Source organism: Tursiops truncatus, chromosome 5 (assembly GCF_011762595.2).
Source record: "Tursiops truncatus isolate mTurTru1 chromosome 5, mTurTru1.mat.Y, whole genome shotgun sequence".
Taxonomy (NCBI): domain Eukaryota; kingdom Metazoa; phylum Chordata; class Mammalia; order Artiodactyla; family Delphinidae; genus Tursiops; species Tursiops truncatus.
The window spans coordinates 98,017,228-98,037,454 of record NC_047038.1 but is presented as its reverse complement, the minus strand read 5'-3'; the positions used below and the strand labels follow the sequence as shown (position 1 = coordinate 98,037,454).

Sequence of the window (20,227 nt, the reverse complement as noted above, 5' to 3'; positions counted from 1 at the left end):
AAGGAAAACTTTCAAACACCTCTGGAGGGTACAAAGAAACACCTAAACAAATGGAAAGATGTAATGTTCTTGGAGAAGAAGACTCAACACAGATAAGGTCAAACCACCCTCAGTAAACTTATAAATTTACCACAATGCCAATAAAAATAGATAGTTGTATTTCCTCTGGAACATAGACAAGCTGAATGTCAAGACCATACGGATCATAAGCAAGAATTCACAAGACAGTTCTGTAAGGAAAAGCAATGAGAACAACGATCCCTGCCAGATATTAAAATGTCAATAATTAAAACAACGTACCAGTACATGAGAAGACAAGTAAACACTGCAGAATAGACAGTTCAGGAATAGATCCAAAACTATACTAGAATTCAGGAACTTATTAAGGTTGCATCACAAATCATCTGGGTAGAGATGGGCTTTTTAATAGACAGTGTGGCAACATCTGGATAGCCATCTGGACAAATACACCAGAATAAAAGAATCAAATATTTAAATTGTTTTTTTTAAAGCCATAAAAGTAGTCAAAGAAAACACTGGAGAATTCCCTTAAGACTTGGCAGAGGGAAGATTTTTCTACTAAAAAAACTAAAAATCCAGAAGCTATAGAAAGAAAATATTGATAAATTTGACTACATAAAGATGAAAAATATCGGACTTCCCTGGAGGCTCAGTGGTTAAGAATCCGCCTGCCAATGCAGGGGACATGGGTTTGAGCCCTGGTCCCAGGAGATCCCACATGCTGTGGAGCAAATAAGCCTGTGCGCCACAACTACTGAGCCGGTGCTCTAGAGCCTGCGAGTCACAACTACTGAGTCCGCGTGCCACAACTACTGAAGCTCGCATGCCCAGAGCCCGTGCTCCACAACAAGAGAAACCACTGCAATGAGAAGCCCGCGCACCGCAATGAAGAGTAGCCCCCGCTCGCCGCAACTAGAGAAAGCCTGTGTGCAGCAACGAAGACCCAACACAGCTAAAAATAAATAAATAAATTTATTAAAAGAAGAAAATATCTGCATAGTAAGAAGCATGATAAGCAAAGGGGAAAAAACAATTGCAAACTGAAAGCAGTATTTTTATCTCAGCACAGACAAAAGCTAATTAATCACTTTAATATATGAGAAGGTCCCAGAAATCAAAGTGAAACAGAAATCAAGAGAGAGAGAAAAATGGGCAAAAGAAAAGAAAAATTGCCAAAAGACAGTTTCCAGAAAAAGAAATACAAATGGCCCTTAAGTATAAAATGTGTACCAAATCACACTCTCTATAAAAGAGATGCAAATTAAGAGTAACATGAGTTTCCACTTCTCACCCATCAGACTGGTACAAACCCAAAAGTTTGACATACATTTACAGCATTGGTGAAGCTGTGGGGAAAGAGGCACTTCCATACATCCCTAGTGGAAGTACAAATAGTACAACCATTAATGAAGGGTGATTTGGCCATCAATCAAAATTACAAATGCTCTCTGACAGAGCAATCCCATTCATGTCACAGATTTATGTTACATGTATTTCATATTACAAATAATGTGAATCGCCACATATTTTTTGATAGCAAGAGGTGGAGAACTACAGGTAAGAAACCATTTGCATTGATGTAATGAAATTTCTTGTAGCTGTTAAAAAAAAAGAAACTTTCTAAGTAATAATATGGAAAGGACTATAGGCTATAAGTGGAAAACTGGCTCAGAGTAGTGTTTACTGTACATCATCTTTGGTATTAGCAACTGAAGAAAATAACAAACATTTCCATTACAATAGCACGTTTGAGGTCACATAAAGAACCACTGGAACATCCATAAGACACTAAAATGGCATAGAGGTAGAAAGTAACGGCTAGAAGCTACACGTATCAAAGCACATGTTTTTAAATTGCTATGATTTTTGTACCATGTGAATGTAAATACTACCTATGCCAGAAAGTTTTTAAAAGATGTGTAAACCCAAATTTAAAATGTTTACACAAGAACTTGCACACACATATCCTTTGTGTGTCATCTGCTGGCTCTCCCAGAATCCCATCAGTCTGATGGCTCAGCCTATGCAGAACTGCAAAGATGCAACAAAGTGAAACCGTACTACGATCACTTTCCACATAAACCAGTGTCATCCCTGCATTTCAAATCTTACCCTAAAATACGTAATTTCTACGTTAGCTTTAGAAGTCCCTAATAACCCCACCACCACCTCACATGTGTAGACACTCACAGAAAAGCAGTTTACAGATAAGGTATTCACTGTTTTTATTTCTGAAAAAGAGTTGATAGAAAACATCTATTGAAAAATATAGCACAAAAGAGTATCAGTGGACAGAGGAATGAGGAGAGAGAAAATATAGAGTTAGAACTCTCTCTCCTCTGAGTTTCCACTCTCTCTCTTTTCCCTGGTTGATCTTCATCTGGTTCATTTATCTCTTCCTGCCCCCCTTTTTTCTCTAGCCTCTATAAATGTCTTTCACTCAGTGAGTTCATTCAATCTACCATTTCAACTTCCACCCTCTGCAAATAATTCCCAAATGTACATCTATAGTCCTGACGTCTTCCCCAAGGCTCACATGTTTTTTTTTTTTTGCTTTGGTTTTTTTTTGTGTGTGTGGTACGCGGGCCTCTCACTGCTGTGGCCTCTCCCGTTGCGGAGCACAGGCTCCAGACGCGCAGGCTCAGCGGCCATGACTCACGGGCCCAGGCACTCCGCAGCATGTGGGATCTTCCCGGACCGAGGCACAAACCCACGTCCCCTGCATCGGCAGGCGGACTCTCAACCACTGCGCCACCAGGGAAGCCCCAAGGGTCACATTTTTATATGGCTGCACAGACCCTCCACCTCTGCACCAGCCCCATGGCTCTGGTTCAAGGCCCCAATACCTTCCAGAATGGCTTTCCATCTACCACCCTCCTTTCTCCACTTTCCCCACCCTCTTCCTAACCTGCTTCCAAAAAGCTACCAGATTTGTCCTGAATTTAATTAAGTAATTTCTTGGCTTGGAATTTCAAGGCTTTTTAGGATTGAAATATCCAATCTCGACACTTTGCACCTCCAACTCATCTTCACTCATCCTAGCTCCAACCAGACTAAATCAGTTCTTGGGCCCCTAATATCTCTTAGGCTCTCCTACTCTCCTGCCTTTGCTTACAATTTCTTCCACCTGATACCCCTTTTTCTAAAATTACTCAAGATTCTTCACATCAGCAGACCTCCATTTTCCCCTTTTTCATTTTCCTTGAGCCCATGAACCACCAACCCCATTCACTATATGATGCAGGAGTTGTTTTAACTGATTATCAGCAAAGACAGGGAAAAAAGTCCATGTTACATCAAACTTACAAAATATCACTTATAAGTTTCTAAAATTAAATCAGGCTTACACTAAAAGACAGAATGGATGACTTGTCCTATGAGGGTGAGGGTGAAATGGCAAGGCAATGCCCTCCCTTAAAAAAAAAAAAAAAAGATGTTAGTTCTTTTTTGTTGATTACAAAATGCCTGTTTTTCTCTTGTACACATACCCTGATACACATGCCTCTGTATTGATTAGCAATCTTGGGCACAGGCTCATTGAGATAAGCATCAGAGGCTGAGCACCGTCACACGCTGGGATTTCGCAATGCCTGCTGGCATCACACACAATGTCTGTTGTCAAGGGTCATGCAGGTTGACCACTGACTGGCAAGGAAATTCACTGTTTAGAACATGAGTCACTGAAAATGAGGACATTCATTTAGTCAAGTAAATTTGTGCTAATGCTGTTGCAGAAGCAGGAAGAGGAAAGGATGCATCTGCATGATACACTAACAGATACCAACTTAATTTAATAAACAAAAAGCTTACCACACTTTGAAAAAAAGAACATACACCTACCCTTTGCAAAGGCTTGGAGTACTTTACATAGTCTACCAAGCAGGTGAACGCTTGAATTAATCACACATAGCCAACGTCTGTACTCTCTATCCAATCTTGATCTCATTTTCTCTCTCTCTCCTTTTTTTTAAGGGATGGTCTCTGGAATTCATTATCAACTTCCCCTCTGCTAGTTAGCTATTTATGTATGTATGTATGTATGTATGTATGTATGTTTGTTTGTTTTTTTGTTTCGCTGCACCGGATCTTAGTTGTGGCATGCAGGATCTTCATTGCTGTGTGCGGGATCTTTAGTTGAGGCATGCGGGATCTTTTAGTTGCGATGTGCGTGCTCTTAGTTGTGGCGTGTGGGATCTAGTTCCCCAGGGATCGAACCCGGGCCCCCTGCATTGGGAGCACGGAGTCTTAACCACTGGACCACCAAGGAAGTCCCTCCCCACTGCTTAAGTCAAGAGAATGCCACTGGTTTCAAAGGGATACCTGAAATCACTGCCCTTAATGCTGTTTTCTCTTGCAACTTGAAGAAGGTTGTCATTTGCTACGTATATGCACTGTCTCCAGAGTACCTTAAATTTTGTAAAGGCCTGAAGCCATGTTCCTCCAAGTTGCTGTCCTCTGCATACAATGCATTTTTCCAGGTATCCAAAGATAATAAGGCCAAATGATCCACCGACAAAGTTTGTCCATGGCATCCCCTGCACCCTCAGGCATCAGGGTCCACTTCTATTTCCCAGGTGAAATTAGCAGGTGCAGGCTGCCCAGTGCTCAACACCAGAGAAGCACAGAGGCAAATCCTGTTTCCAGAAAGAAACACCTGGAAAGGAAGAAGGCTCTAAAGCCCTAACAGAAAAGCATCCCGTTCTTTACTCTCATTCACCAGGTATCCCAGAAGTTACAGGAGACATAAGGGGTCTACTGGTTCTGCTCCCTGAGAAACCTTCGGAAGATGGGCTAGGGCTCCAGGGTATAGAAGCTCTTCTCTAGCCAGCCCAAGCTTTGGCGGAAACAGAGCTTTTGAGGAAGAGAAGCAGAGATACCAGGCACCTGACCTAGAAAAGCGAGGGAAGGGGTCCAGAGTAGAGCTTTTCATCACACTGTTCTGAGGTTGGCACACCAAGGAGGAGGGCCCTGCCTAACAGTTTGCTCACCCCCAGGGCATCCAGACATCACTGGCTTCTTCCTACCCCAACCCATGAAAAAAACTGTCTAATCACAAGTCCAATGGGATCTCTCCTTCCTCTGAGCCCAAGAGCCTATTCTCAACAAACGTAGAACCCACACTATCTGCTCCCTATCTCCCCCAACTTGCGTGTACGAGGCGTGTTTTGGTGCCCTCGCCCCTCACTTTCTTGTTGGTTCGAAAACTTATGCTGCCCCAAGTGCTTCAGCAAAAAAACAGAAAATTGGGAAATGCTATTACAAAATCTCTTGAAGAAAGGAGAAAAGGTGAAGAGGGCTTGAGGAGCTGTTGCTACTTTCTGGCAGAATAAAAGAACTGATGAAGAGCTTTCTCTACCCATAGAGCCAGTGACCCACAAGCAGACACCGATGTTACAGAGATAAACACCACATAAAGACAGATTGAAAACTGAAATACTTAAAATATTTATAGGGAATTTGTTACAACCAAGACAAAAAGGCACTGCTAAAAAATGAAAAGAGTTTTGTTATATAATTTATACCTCTCCCAAAATTCTCAATTACCTATCCAATTTGCAAAAAATCTCTATGTAATCTACCTACTAGTCTGGTCCAGTTTTCATATCCTTTTTTGCTAACGAGAAGTTCTTTCTTACATCTATCAATTTTTTACTTCAATTTAAGCCAATCTTTTTATTCCATCTTTTATGGATATGGAGGAAAAGTGGGATGGCTTCCTCCTTCTAATAATTAACCAACTGAAAAATGTATAATCCCTCAGCTTTTTTTTTTTCTTTTTCTAAATTCAATAATCAACCCTCACAGATCTCATTAAACCCTTTATACAGGCTTCAGAATTTCCTCTTTACCACCCTTAATACAAACAGTAAACCTCAACTTACCTGTGCCTTTATATCACATCTAAACTGCTTTGCATTTGAGGCCCTTCATAACCTAATCTTATTTCTATCTTTTGTCTCTTCTATAAACTAAGCTCACTCCCATTGTTATTTAAATGATTCCCTCATTTTCCCAGTTTAGAAAGCCATCACCTTAGTTAACCTCAATCCACCTCCACATGGCCAGTTCAACACCAAACATCCACAAAAAACCCTCTCTGATGTCCCCCATCCAAAATCATCTCCTTTCATGCTACGCTCATTAAGTTTCTTCCTCAAATTTATTATATTTCTATGTTTGTGGACTTCAATAACACCAGTGCTGCCTGATTCTCAACTGCCACATGGATATCCGGATCTTGGTGATATCTCCTTGACTAGGCTAAGGGTTGCTTGTGGGCATAGTTCCGAATATAACGTAGGCACACGGAAGACACGCAGGAATCACTGTTCATGGCCAAGACCAGGGCTAGTGATTCAAAGCAGCGCATCACTGTGTAGTTAAACATGCTGGCTCTTTTATGCACTGCAGCATCAGTCTAGGTTCTATGCCCTGCTTTCCACTGCCTGCTTATCTAAAACTCTGCCTGTGGCTTTCTAAAGGGGCCAGTTCCTATCATGTATTTAACCAAGCCTGGTTTCTTATCCCATTTTGGAGCATCCTCCTTGGGTAAAGGATCTTGAATGTTTTCCTTCTCTCTGGTGGCTCATTCATCAAAACCATCAAGGTTACTTTAAACTCTATTCCTGTTTCCTAGGCTGTTTAAAACCTGACTAATTTAAGAGCATTCAGTCCACCATACTGCACTTCAATGATGTCAAAGTCATCAACGTAACCTCAAACAATACAACCAAATCTAAGCCAAACCCAATTACTCAACAGGTTCCCTTCCTTTCAGTTAGTGGTCCTCTGATGAGCAGTGTGAGAAGCCCCATCTAATCTCCAGATCAGGAGTGTGACAAGGTTTCATCAGGAAGGCCAACCCCAGGTCAGTTGGTAGTGAGAAGCTGTCTACAGGTTTGTGCTAAAGAGGACTTTTGAGGCCACATCTTGGTTCATGACAAAGACGTCATCAATTAGTGATGTCTGTCAGGGCCATGGGAAGGGTAACAGGTAGAATGGATTTGTTGACTGTGTTATTTGGGATTAAGATAAAAGCAAAAGCTTTACTGAAATAAAGCTTCTATTTTCCTGATTTCTACATGGTTTATATAACTATAATAGAATAATTTGCCTTTTTTGTATTGTGAGTAATTTTCTATTAGTATCTCTCAGTTATCAAGACTAAAAGTACTAAGCTAGAAGTACTGGAGATGTACTTTTAGTCTCTTGAGAAAGGTGGATGAGAAAATCTACCTTCTTTTTTATCATTATTTACCCCAGTTAGTTCTCCAGAAACTTATAAAATAATCAATGCTGATTATAAAATGAGAGGATTTTAGCCCCAGATATAAATACTAATCACAGAATTAAATATGTGTGTATATCCATTTTAAAGCATAAGTGGGGTGGAAGTATGGACATTGCAATCAGTTGCCAATCAACACTGCAGAGAAACCAACAGGCATTTAGAATAACAGGCAAAGTTTCATTTTAACAATTAACATTTTAACATCTCATTCAATACACTGTTGACCCATATCTTGACTGACATCCACATTAACTTCGTTTATTTGGACATGAGTAGTCTGATTAAACAAGAAATCCCACAACACAGAAGAGTCCATAAACTTCATCATCAAATGAACCATCAATTCAATTAAAATGTCAACCTTATGGTTTCGCATTTATGTACAGTATCTTTGATCATAATGCTTGATAGTCTTAATGGATTTGTTTTCTTTAAAATTTCTGTTGATGATTTAGGATTGAAATGTTATGAGTTTCCTAGGATGTGACAAAGCCAACACTCAGCAGAGGAGATTCCATTTGTGGAAAAGTCACCTCAACTTTCAAAGGGAGAATTAGAAGACACTGGCCAGAGGGGCTGGTAAGGAAGGCATGATTTAGGGTAGGAAGTGGTGGCGAGGGATTCTGAGTAGGAAAGACAAATTGGGATTCCTTTTCAGGCTATCTTTGACTAGCGATGTGATCTGAAGCAAGTTATTTGACCTTCGTCACCTGTAGTTTTCTCATCAGTAAAATGAGGATTAACAAGATGTTATCCTCATGTAAATAATGTAAATTAATTTTGCACAGTGGAGTTGGTGTATAAGAAATAGTGGCGATTATTATTATTATTGATAGGTTCTTATCTATAAGGCAGAAACAAAATAGAGAAGCTCTGGAGTTTTGATCAGGGTTTTCTCTGTGGGGTAGGGTGGCCAGAAGCGGTATGGTGAATGGGAGGTTGGTTTTGGGAACACTTTTTTATTTATTTGTCTATCTATCTATCTATCTATCTATTTATTTTTGGCTGCGTTGGGTCTTGGTTGCTGCGCACGGGCTTTCTCTAGTTGCGGCGAGCGGGGGCTACTCTTCATTGTGGTGCACGGGCCTCTCACTGCAGTGGCTTCTCTTGTTGCGGAGCACGGGCTCTAGGAGCACGGGCTTCAGTAGTTGTGGCGTGCGGGCTCAGTAGCTGTGGCTCATGTGCTCTAGAGCGCAGGCTCACTAGCTGTGGCGCACGGGCTTAGTTGCTCCACGGCATGTGGGATCTTCCCGGACCCATGTGCCCTGCATTGGCGGGCAGATTCTTAACCACTGCGCCACCAGGGAAGTCCCTGGGAACACTTCTAAAATGACAAACTGGATTTTGAATTTGATGGGCACCTGAGGAGATGTCTGCTCCTCCCAACAGTAAAGACAACTCTAAATAAACAGGGGATGTGTTCTCAAGTTGACTGTCCTATAATCTGATCCTATTATCTTTTCACTCTCAAAGAATCCTTGTGTCTTAGTTTTCACCCAGCTTTTTCAAACCTCCACAGTTCTGAGATGAAGGTACCCTCTTCTAAACTACTGAGGTATTTGGGACTAAGAGAGCTAAATCACCAACAAGATCCCCAACTAGTTACTGCTGAGGATAGAAAGATTTAAAACCTGTTTATATTAGGTACATTTTTTTAAAAACTAATTTCACAGAAAATAGGGACAGGGCACAGGGCAAGTCATCCACTTTGTTACAGCTGTATGAAAAGAAAAACAATCTGAAAAACAGTAGAGAGTATGTTTTATGGGCTAAAATATACCGGAAAACCTGGTTTATTAGCATGGGAGCCTTTCTTTCTGTGACTTACCACTTAAATTGCTCTTTCTCCACCCATCCCTCACAATGCAGTTAAAAGTATTAGTCTGCTCTGACAGTCTGCCTTCCTCTTTCCTGCCAGAACCACTCCATCTCGCTTACTCAGTGTTGGCCAGAATTACATGCTAAGTCATCTACTTTCAGAGGTGAGAGCACATACTCATATGCAAGTCTCTAACCCACTCTAAAGTAAAGTTTCTCCTAAAGAAGCAGTCTATTTTCCTCGGATTTCGAGGTGAAGTTTGAAGTTTGTCTCACCTCTACCTTTCCTTAAGGAACATGACTCCTCTGCCACCATCCAGAGACCCTGTTAACACTGTGATTCCCATGCCTTACCTTGCATTCTATCTTCCCCCAAACCAGCCACCAAAAACTGTAGAAATCAAGTTCTGCTCCTTCAAGGGGCTATTAGTTAGAAAGCTAGAATAAATTATGCATAATTATGCCAGTTAGAGGGGCATAATAGATTAATGCATTATTCACTCAGAGAGGTGGTTCCCAAAGGAATGGTCCCAAAGGAGGGAGGGGGGGGTGGGAAAGAGGAGGGTTTTGCCCCCAGGGGACAGTTGGCAATATCTGGAGACACTGTTGGTTGTCACATTAGGGGTGTGCTACTGTCATCTAGTGAGTAGAGACCCAGGACACTGCTAAGCATCTTACAACACATAGGACCTCTCCCTGTGACAAAGAATTATTCTGCCCAAAATGTCAGTAGTACTGAGGTTGTGAAACCCAGCTCTAGGAGGTAATATATTTCAGTTAACAACGCCTTTGTTCCACAGGTTTAAGTTTCTATTCCAGGCACTAGGCATGCTGACTAGAGATGTATTTTGGAGCATGTAAGCATCAATCACACCCCTGAGACAGGTACCTATTTTCTATTCATATGAAACTAGTTCCATTTATCAGACTACAGACTCTAGCTGAAGGCTTAATGATATTTTATTTGGTTGGTTTTCTTAATGTTTATGTTTAAAATACAAGTTTAACCAAAAAATATGAGTTCAACAAAGAAAAAATTCCATTGTCATATCTGCTTCAGATATTTTTGAAGAAAAAAATTATAGGTACAGTTAAAGCCCACCTCCCCATCTATTCTCCTCCCTCCTAGCAGATATATCATTTCCACATGTATTTTATACTTATCTACATACATCTACATAAATATATAGTTATCTGTTTAAGGTACTAAATTTTAAATGAATGTTATTATACTATACATTTCTTCTCTCTCAATGTTTGTCCATTTTGTTTTCTTCATGTAAATCCAGTTAGTTCTTTTTGATCACTGTACAGTACAAATAAAGCAGCTTACATAATTTTCCTCCTAAGGAGTGACTGGGTCGTCTCCACATTGCCACTTTTTGTATGCACCTGTAACACGTCTCCTAACACACACATGCTGAGAGTTTGGGTAGGTCTGGTATCTTAGGAGAAGTGGAATTGTGGGGTTACAGTGCTACGAATCGCCAAATTGCTCTCCAAAGTGTCCCTGAACTAAGTTTTCATTATATTGCACTTAGAAATGCAGATGACTGATCTTACGGTTTTAAAACAAGCAAACAAAAAAGAATCAAACCTTTGCCTTCTGCAGAACTATATTAACATATGAGGATTAAAATACATGGTATGCTAGTGAATTTTTTCAGAAACACCTTCTATCAAGTAATTTTGTTCCAAGAAGAGAAACTGTACTCCATATGTCCAATAAAGGCAGTGTCAATAAATAAATAAGCAAACGTATTTGTGGACCATGACTGAATGTCAAATCAAACAATCAGTTATCAAACCATTTTGAAACTGTTACAGAAATTTATATATGGACTATGTATTAGATGATATTAAGAAAATATTAAGCTTGTAAAAGGGATAAAAGCATTGTGGTTCTTTTTTAAAGTCCTTTTTTAAAAAATGTATAAAAAGATGAAATCTTATATCTGCACTGAATACTTTAGCAAAAACTGAGGAGTGATAGATGAATCAAGTGTGGCAAAATCTTGACAAAAGTTGGCTATATGGGTTATCACACTAAGTGAAATAAGTCAGAAAAAGACAATTATATGACATCACTTATATGTGGAATCTAAAAAAATAGCACAAATGAACTTATTTACAAAACAGAAACAGACTCACAGACATAGAAAACAAACTTATGGTTTACCAAAGGGGAAGCCAGCGAGTGGTGGGAGAATAAGTTAGGAGTATGGGATTAACAAATACACACTACTATATACAAAATAGATAAACAACAAGGACCTATTGTATAACACAGGGAACTATATTCAGTATTCTGTAATAACCTACAGTGGAAAAGAATCAAAGTAAAAACGGATAGAGATATACACATATATACATGTATAACCAAATCACTTTGCTATACACCTGAAATTAACACAATACTGTAAATCAACTGTACTTCAATTAAACAAACAAAAAACAAAAACAAGTTGGCTATATGGGTCTCATTATACTATTTTTCTACTTTTGCTTATGTTTGAAAATTGTCATCATCATCATCGTCACCATCAGGCAGATAGACTAATAAAAGCAGGTAGACATTTGGCTGTGATAAAGAAAATCTCAACCTATAACACTTCCATATCCCATAACTGGATTATTTTTCTCTCTGCAAGTAGTCAGACACGTTCTAGGATTTTATGAGCAAGATAACCCCATTAAATGCATTAAAGTCCATATCCTTGAGGACAGCAGACACTGATTTATATTCAGAGAACTTACACCAAGACAATAGTACGAAATCAACTTAGCTGATTTAAACAGACTATCAAAAGCGGCCCGCCCAAGACAAAATGAGTATAGAACATGACACTCCTCAAATTTCTGTTACAACGTATTATCCCACATTTTCTGTGAAGTTCACAGATCTGCTTAATATTGATGCAACTAATATTGTATTGGCATCAACATGGCTAGTCAATTCTCACAAAAGAATCCCAAATGTAGGGCTTCCCTGGTGGCGCAGTGGTTGAGAGTCCGCCTGCCGATGCAGGGGACACGGGTTTGTGCCCCGGTCCGGGAGGATCCCACATGCCGCGGAGTGGCTGGGCCCGTGAGCCATGGCCACTGAGCCTGCGCGTCCGGAGCCTGTGCTCTGCAACTGGAGAGGCCACAACAGTGAGAGGCCCACGTACCGCAAAAAAAAAAAAAAAAAAAAAGAATCCCAAATGTAGAAGTAGAGAGAAACGTTAGGCAGCCTAAATTCTCTCTGGACATGTACAACATCAAAGGCTTCACCGTAGCATTTTGTCCTTTGTGTGTGTTTGAGGGGAGGAAGAGGTGGAGGGGGCTGAGGGCAAGAGATACTGGGCAGAAGAGAAACTTAGCCCAGGGGCTTAATTAATGGTGGGCCAGGTGATCCCAAATCCTTGCTGGGACAGGGCAACGTGGAGGACCTGAGGAAGCAAGTGCATTTCCCACTGCCAACAATGCGGAGTCCGGCCAGCAACACAACCCAGGGAAAAACACCGGAAGGACTGAGCCACGGCCTCTACTTATCTATATTGTTTAGGACTCACTCCCCGGGCAAGGGCACCTTCAGGCCTTAACTCCTGCCTGTCGACATATAGTCGCTAATCACTGTGATGTCCTAGCATCGCAATGCAATTACAGTGGCATTAATCCTGAGTCATGAAAATGACATAATTAATTACATTCATTTCAATCACAATTAAAATTACTGACTCATTCAAGTCTGACAGCATAAGTTCTGGAAATCAGGTACCCAAAGAGCGAGACTGGTGGCTTCTTAGAGTCAAACGGTCCCTTGAACTAGTTACAGCAGAGTAAAATGAAAGTTGCTAAAATCTCCATCAGACCACAAGCCAGGGTCTGAGAAGATGCATTTGTTCTATGGCTAGAGTGGTAAAAGTACAGCTGATGCAAAGCAAAAGACCCAATACCCTTTTCTCTTCTTGTTTTACCACACAGTTCTCAGGGAACAAAAACTAGGGTAGAGGGTAACTCTGTATTCTCCACTGAAGTTGAATGCTTACCTATAACACAGTTACTTGAAGGGAGGAGAAAATTTATATTCACCACTGTATTAACAATGAGAAAAAGTCCTTAAACCCAGAAGAGGAAGGTACAATGATAGAGCTTCTTAAAGAGCTTTTATTCATGATCATATCTGAAGCTCAATGAGCTGGACAGTGTTTTAACAGAAGACATGGTAGAGTACAGCCAAGGACAGCGAAGAAGTATTTAAGCACAAAGATAATAATTCCCGAGGTTCAGCTTTCAGTTGGCTTATTCAATAAAAGCACAGAAGAAGTACAACACAAGAGGGGTTTAACTGGAGAGGGAGACTTGAAAACTGTTTCCAGAAATGTGCTTCACCAAGTAGAAGAGCAGCAAAAGGAATTTTCTGGTGCAGAAAATAAACATAACTCTTGTCCCTCTTTACCTCATCTCTCCCTCTCAATTCCCTAAACCTATCATCAGCACTGTATCATTCGACATCTCAAAATTGCACCCACACCCCTGGGACCCATGGTCTGCCAGTGACCCTTGCCTAAACTTTGGCCGGCTCAACATTGACTTGTGCTCGGTTGGCTGCGGTACAGAGACACGATGCTCTGAGGGCAGGCGACTGCACCAGCCAGGCACACAGGTGCTCAGTGTTTCATCACCCTCTGCCTCTGTCTAGGACTGTGATACTACCTCTCGGCTGACTCTAAACACCAGAATGTACAGGTGTTTAGAGTCAGCTGAGACTGACTCTCAACAGGGCACACACCCTGCCACAGGGCGACTCAAGCAGGATGTAAGTCAGGATGGGAGTAGAGGTGCATACCATGTACAGTTGAGGTATTAATACAGATGAAAGCAGCACATAGCAGAGCCTAAATGAGATCTCACCTCACCCTTTGCTTATGCCACTATTTTAGCATTTATCACAGTGGCCTATCAGATGCCTGTCTCCCCACAGGAGCCATGTCTTAATCATCTTGGGATCCCCTGTCAACCTCACAGGTAGCAAATGCTCAGTAACTACAATAGTCAATTCCCAACTGCACAGGCTAAAAGGGAGAGCAGCCACTCTGAATGAAATATGATAAATTCTGTAGGCATTAGCCACACTCTAAACCATTATTATATATATTTTCTCCTCCTACTCACTTCCACTCTTTCCTGGAGGTACCAAGAAAAAGGCAAAGACCAAAAATAGAAAAGACAGATGCATGATTAAAAAAAAAAAAATCCAACATGTGGAAATATTCACTCTCATTAGGCTGAAAAACCTAAAACAACGCTACAAACACCCTCAGCTAGTGGTTTTTTAATCCTCTTAACCTACCAAATTGAAACACTTTGTGCCCTTTTAAATTCATGGCCCAAGACATGCGCCACCACCACCCCAACCTGTAGGGTCCCATAGAATTTCACCCAAGAACAATGACAGCCCAAAATCTCACCAAGTACAACAAAAAATCAGCAATAAAGTTTGTTCTCTCCTTAAATCACAAGGGCACACATTTAAAAAGAACCCAGAAAAAAAATTTAGTAGATCTGCTACACCTGAGAGAAAGTATCTCTCAGGTCAATAAGAAGAGGACCAAGTAGAGCCAGAAATATCCAATCTTGGTTAACATGTTATTGGTGCTAACCCTTTGGTGTTTAAGTGGACACCATGAAGCTCTACTAGTTGCTTTAATCATTTGAACATAACAATCTAATTACACAAAAATGCACAGATGTTTTCACTCAGATTCTTTATTTCCTAAATGCACTATAGCATATAATTTCTACAATTCCTCTTAGACAAGCCTTCAGAAGATAAATTCCTTCTAGTGAAATGTTTGACATTTTGACCATCTTTAACCCTAAATCAGATGGGCACAAAATTGTTTCTATATTATTTTTGAAAAACACATAAAGCCTTAATCTTTTAATTAAATCAAGGGTTTATTTCTCCTTAATTTCACAGCCAGCACTTCCACAGAATTCTACTCCCCTTTGAACCCAGTGTCTTAAAAATTCTTAAAATTCTTAACCTAAGTGAAAGGGTTTATTGGGACAAAGGCAAAGCACACATATAGAAGCAGGGACTGCTTAGCTCGGCTGACTTGTCAACTCACTTCTAACAAAAATTAAGTGAGTTTCTTTACTACAGGACTTTTCTGAGCCTTTGTTACTATACATTATTAGTCTCCAAAAGGAATGTGTAGCATGTGGTGATTCCCAAGCTTATTTCACAAGGGAGTTATTTTTTTCTTTCATGCATTACTAATTAGTTTTTAGCAGGAAAGAATATTTTGAGGAACATACTTTGAGAACCACAAGTTATAAGGTGCTAATGAAACCTCAAACATAGGTTTAACTTAACACCAGGTAGTCCGATTAGCCTTTTTTTTCTTAAGACCATTAACTACCATGGGCAACCACCTTTAAATACATACCTTTAGAAATACCCTATAAGAACATGTAGATGAACCAGCACATATTACATCTTTACAGTAAAAACTCATCCAAAAGTCAGAAGGCGGCTATTTTGCATAAAGGTCAGAATTATGAACAATCCAAGGCCCATAAAATGTACTACTCTATGCATATTTGAAGGATACTTTAACCATTAAAATGAAAAGGAAGACTTACCAACAGAAGCTGAGCTTTTAAGAACTGATTCCTTTGAGACTCCTTTTTCAATTCGTAACGTGGCCCACTGTTCAAAAACAACAAATATTAATGTAAACTGTGCCACAGACACAATGCAAGATATTTAAACCATGCTTATATAGACATGAAATTAATCATTAAGCCCTGGTGTTATGTGAATTGAAGAGATACCCCACTGAATCTCTAATATAATAGTATTCCAAATCCCAGGTATACTCTTATATTAGTTACTGGTAATGCCCAAATAAAAGGAGGAAAAGATCATGTTTACCCTATTAAAAAACCCTCACACACACCTGGTACCCCAATAAATTACTCCTTGGAAAAGTCAGAAAGCATGAAGGGCAAGAGCATAGACTATGGCATCAAGTCTATCTGGGTTTAAAATTACTTAATCCCTCTCAGCCTCAGTTTCCTCATCTGTAAAATGAGGATAATAGTTCCTATTCCATAGGGTTGCTATGAAGATTAAATGAGATTAACACATGTAAAGACATAAACACAGGGCACAAAGAATATTATTTTCATAAGAAATTAGGCATTCAAGGATGAGACACACTCAAAGATGCCTAATTGCCTGTATCAGACAAAAGCTTTCAAAAGGAGCAGTGTGAGACTGGGAAAGCTGGAAAGGAATCCATGAAATCACTAACTAAAAAGACATCTGCCAGGAGACTGGATTGACATATACACACTACTATATATAAAATAGATAACTAATAAGGACCTACGTATAGGACAGGGAACTCTACTCAACACTCTGTAATGGCCTATGTGGGAAAAGAATCTAAACAAGAGTGGATATATATATATTACTGATTCACTTTGCTATACAGCAGAAACTAACACAATATTGTAAATCAATGATACTCCAATAAAAGTTTTAAAAACAAACAAACAAAAAGTTAAAAAGACATGTGGGGGCTTCCCTGGTGGCACAGTTGAGAATCCGCCTGCCAATGCAGGGGACACGGGTTCAAGCCCTGGTCTAGGAAGATCCCACATGCCGTGGAGCAACTAAGCCCGAGCACCACAACTACTGAGCCTGTGCTCTAGAGCCCACAAGCCACAACTACTGAGCCCACGTCCTGCAACTACTGAAGCCCGCACGCCTAGAGGCTGTATTCCGCAACAAGAGAAGCCACCGCAATGAGAGGCCTGCACACCACAACAAAGAGTAACCCCCACTCGCCTCAACTAGAAAAACCCGCGCACAGCAATAAAGACCCAACGCAGCCAAAAATAAATAAATAAATAACTTAATTTTAAAAATCTATATATATATTATGTAGATGACTACAATTCTAGAAGCTAACAATGTCTAAATTGACCTTATTTGGGGAGGTGGGAGAAGAGCAAAACAAGAGGTAAAAGGCACTATAATTATAATTACGACTTAGGCACTCTTGAAGGGGCAAAAAGACAGAATTTATTAAATATGTCAAGGCAAAAACCCAGTTGTTGCTGGGTTTGAAGGGCTCAAGCAGAGAGGTAAACATTTTTTTCTCAAATAAATAAGAAAATAAGTAGTAGAGAATAAATAACCTAAAACATGTACACGAAGGTCAAGGAGCAAAGCATGATCTGACTACGTCAGGACCCCTGCACAACATCCCAAAGAGCAAAGTAGGAACATGCCATGGGTGCTTAGAAAACAGCCTATGAATAGAGGCTTAATCTTCCCAGCTTCAAGTGGCAAGTCACAAATGATAATAGGCTCAGAGTCTTAATCTGGTTGCGTCCTTTTCTCTTCCTTGCTGATCTAGGCAGGAATTCTCAAACTCCAGACTTTACCTCCCATCTCTTCTCAATAGAGGTAAAGGTTTATTTCCACAGTTTTTCACTTTAAAGCCCTGTTACCTATTATCAGTTGTAAGGAGACCTAAGACATGATTAAGATAAAACTTTGTCAACAATCAATCATCCTTATCCTGGAGCTCACTTTTTTCATTGTGGGCATGTGATTTTATATTTTATATAAATGGTAATTACCTTAGACTAGAACAATTAGTCCATGCTTATAAGATGGAAAACATTAGTATTCTTTGGCTATTATGGGTTGAATTGTGTCCCACACAAAGCACCCCAAAAATTCATGTGTTGAAGCCCTAACGCCCAGTGCCTCAAAATGTGACTATATTTGGAAACTGGGCCTTTAAAGAGGTGACTCAGTTGAAATGAGGCCCTTAGGGTGAGGCCCTAATCCGGTATGACTGGTGTCCTTATAACAAGAGGAAAAGAACCAGGGTCATGTACAGAGAAGACAGACCATGTGAGGTCACAGCAAGACAGCACCATCTAAATCTAAGGAGAGAGCCCTCAGAAGAAACCAAAGCTGCTGACACCCTAATTTTGGACTTCTATCCTCCAACACTGTGAGAAAATAAATTTCCATGGTTTAAGCCACCCAGTCTATGGGACTTTGTTATGGCAGCAAACTAATATGGGGGCATTCCTCCAATAACATCATGTGCTCCAAAGAACTCCCTGTGCCATCATCAGAAGTTTCAGAAGACAGACCCTCTCCTGAAATGCTAACTCTGAGGTCTATCCTCCAAAATGTAGTTACAATGTTCAAGATTAGCAAGTTTTAAGGTTGGAGGAGAAGTCACTTAATGCCAAAAGGAATTTGTGCTGGAAAACGGTTTTCTTCTTTGGGCTAACTCTCCAGTGAAAATGACCAAGTGCCTATGCTCTGCAGCTGGACAGACAGAAGTACACGTGAACTGCAGTTCTGCCACTTCCTTGCTGTAATCATCTCAGACAAGACTTTAACCTCCTGGGGTCTAAGTTTCATCATCTCTGAACAATACCAAGGGTTGTTGTAAAGATTAAAGGAGATAATCTATCCAACGACCATCACACAATCGGCCACAAGGTAGAAAAACATTGGCTTTCTCCTCCCTCCCTACATCTATATAGGTGCCAAAATGATCAGTTTGTTTTCCAGACCATCAGTGCATCTCCCAATAAATAGATATTTCTCTTTCACCACGCCAGCTTCTCTAGCTGATCAGGTAAGCCCAAATACAGAGGAAGAATATCTCTTTAGAGGTTCTAAATCTCTTGAGGTATCTCAGGACACATCTACCTCAAGGCACCAGGAAAGACGCAGCTCTGTCTGCAAAGGGCCCTGAAGATAGCAGCTTCGAACAATCCTGGCTACCACTCCCCATCTCACTACGCCTACCAAGAAGGATGACAACTTTCAATCCGGTTTTCACCCCCACTTAATTTCAAAATCCTCTTGGAAGAAAATAAGTAGCTGTCCACAATTCACCAAAATAAAGGGTTAAGTATAATTTTTAAAGCTTAGGCCAAAAGCTTGCAAAAACGAGACACTGTCACCTAGACAATTCAACTTTCAGTTTTCACACTAAAAAGACATTTAAGAATTCACTAAATAGAGGGAAAGGAAAAATGTATAAAATTATATAAAAATTCAAAATATTAGGCTTACTCAAATAATAGCTGGCCATCATCTGTAGCAAAACAAAAGTCTCTCAGCAGAGTCTGTCATTTTAGCAGAGTAGAACTCAGATTCAGATTAAAATCCTGATTCTACCACTGACAGCTGTATGCCACTGTCCAGACAAATCACCTCTCTGAACCTCCATTCTCCAGTCTATCAATGGGAATAATAACAGACCCTAACCCAGAGAGCTGCTGTAGAATTAAGTTATCTGAAAAGCATATTGCTTTGGTAGCTTTTATTATTACTTTCTGTCATAAAGAGTCATGGCCTTCTAGCAGATTTATTATATTTCCAACACCAGGGATAATACCTGAGTGTTATAATAAGAGGTGTTTATCATCTGAAAATTATTGACCTGCCTTTTTAAAATGACGGAAAACTAATTGGTGGATGGAGGAAATGGTAAGGGAAAGAATAATAACTAAAATAAAAGGCAGGAGTAGGCTATTCTGAGTATGTATGTGTGCTGACCCATCAAAGATCTGAAGGTAGGTTAAACCTTAGCCACACAGGAGCAAAAAAACCCCCCAAAAAATACAACCAAAGAGTGTTCCAATTCAAACTCCACTAAGATTTGAGCACCTACTATGTATCAAGTGCTTTTATTCACCTTTCTTCATTTAATCTGCACAATAACTCTGTGAGGCATATTCCTGTACACACATGTAGAAACTAAGGTGGAGATGTTGGGTGATTTGCCCAAGGTTACAATGCCAGAAATTTGGAGTAAGTTGTTCATGCATCCAACTTATTCCTCAAAAGTTGAGGGAAAAATCAGTCCATTAACATTTATCTTCTCTGTCTATTGTTTGTATTATCTGGTTAGATTAGATAATTTACATATCATTCCCCTGCCTTCTTCTTCTCCATCAATCCTATATTCTCTTCCCATTCTTTATTTCCCTCTATGAACCTTAGGCCAATGAATAGCAATCCTTAGGTCAATCAATAGGAAGCATCATTAACCT

The 20,227-nt window shown here is 40.0% G+C and overlaps 1 protein-coding gene across 5 annotated transcripts in view; it reads right to left on the bottom strand.

Moving 5' to 3' along the window:
• The window catches only part of GPAT3 (glycerol-3-phosphate acyltransferase 3), a 57,364-nt gene that overhangs the window by 32,894 nt on the left and 4,243 nt on the right, over nucleotides 1-20,227 (bottom strand). For all 5 annotated transcript variants that reach the window (XM_019932866.3, XM_033857190.2, XM_073805415.1 and 2 more), the window contains one exon: nucleotides 15,764-15,830. In XM_019932866.3, coding sequence (XP_019788425.1) covers nucleotides 15,764-15,830 — 67 coding nt within the window. The remainder of the gene's footprint in view (nucleotides 1-15,763; nucleotides 15,831-20,227) is intronic.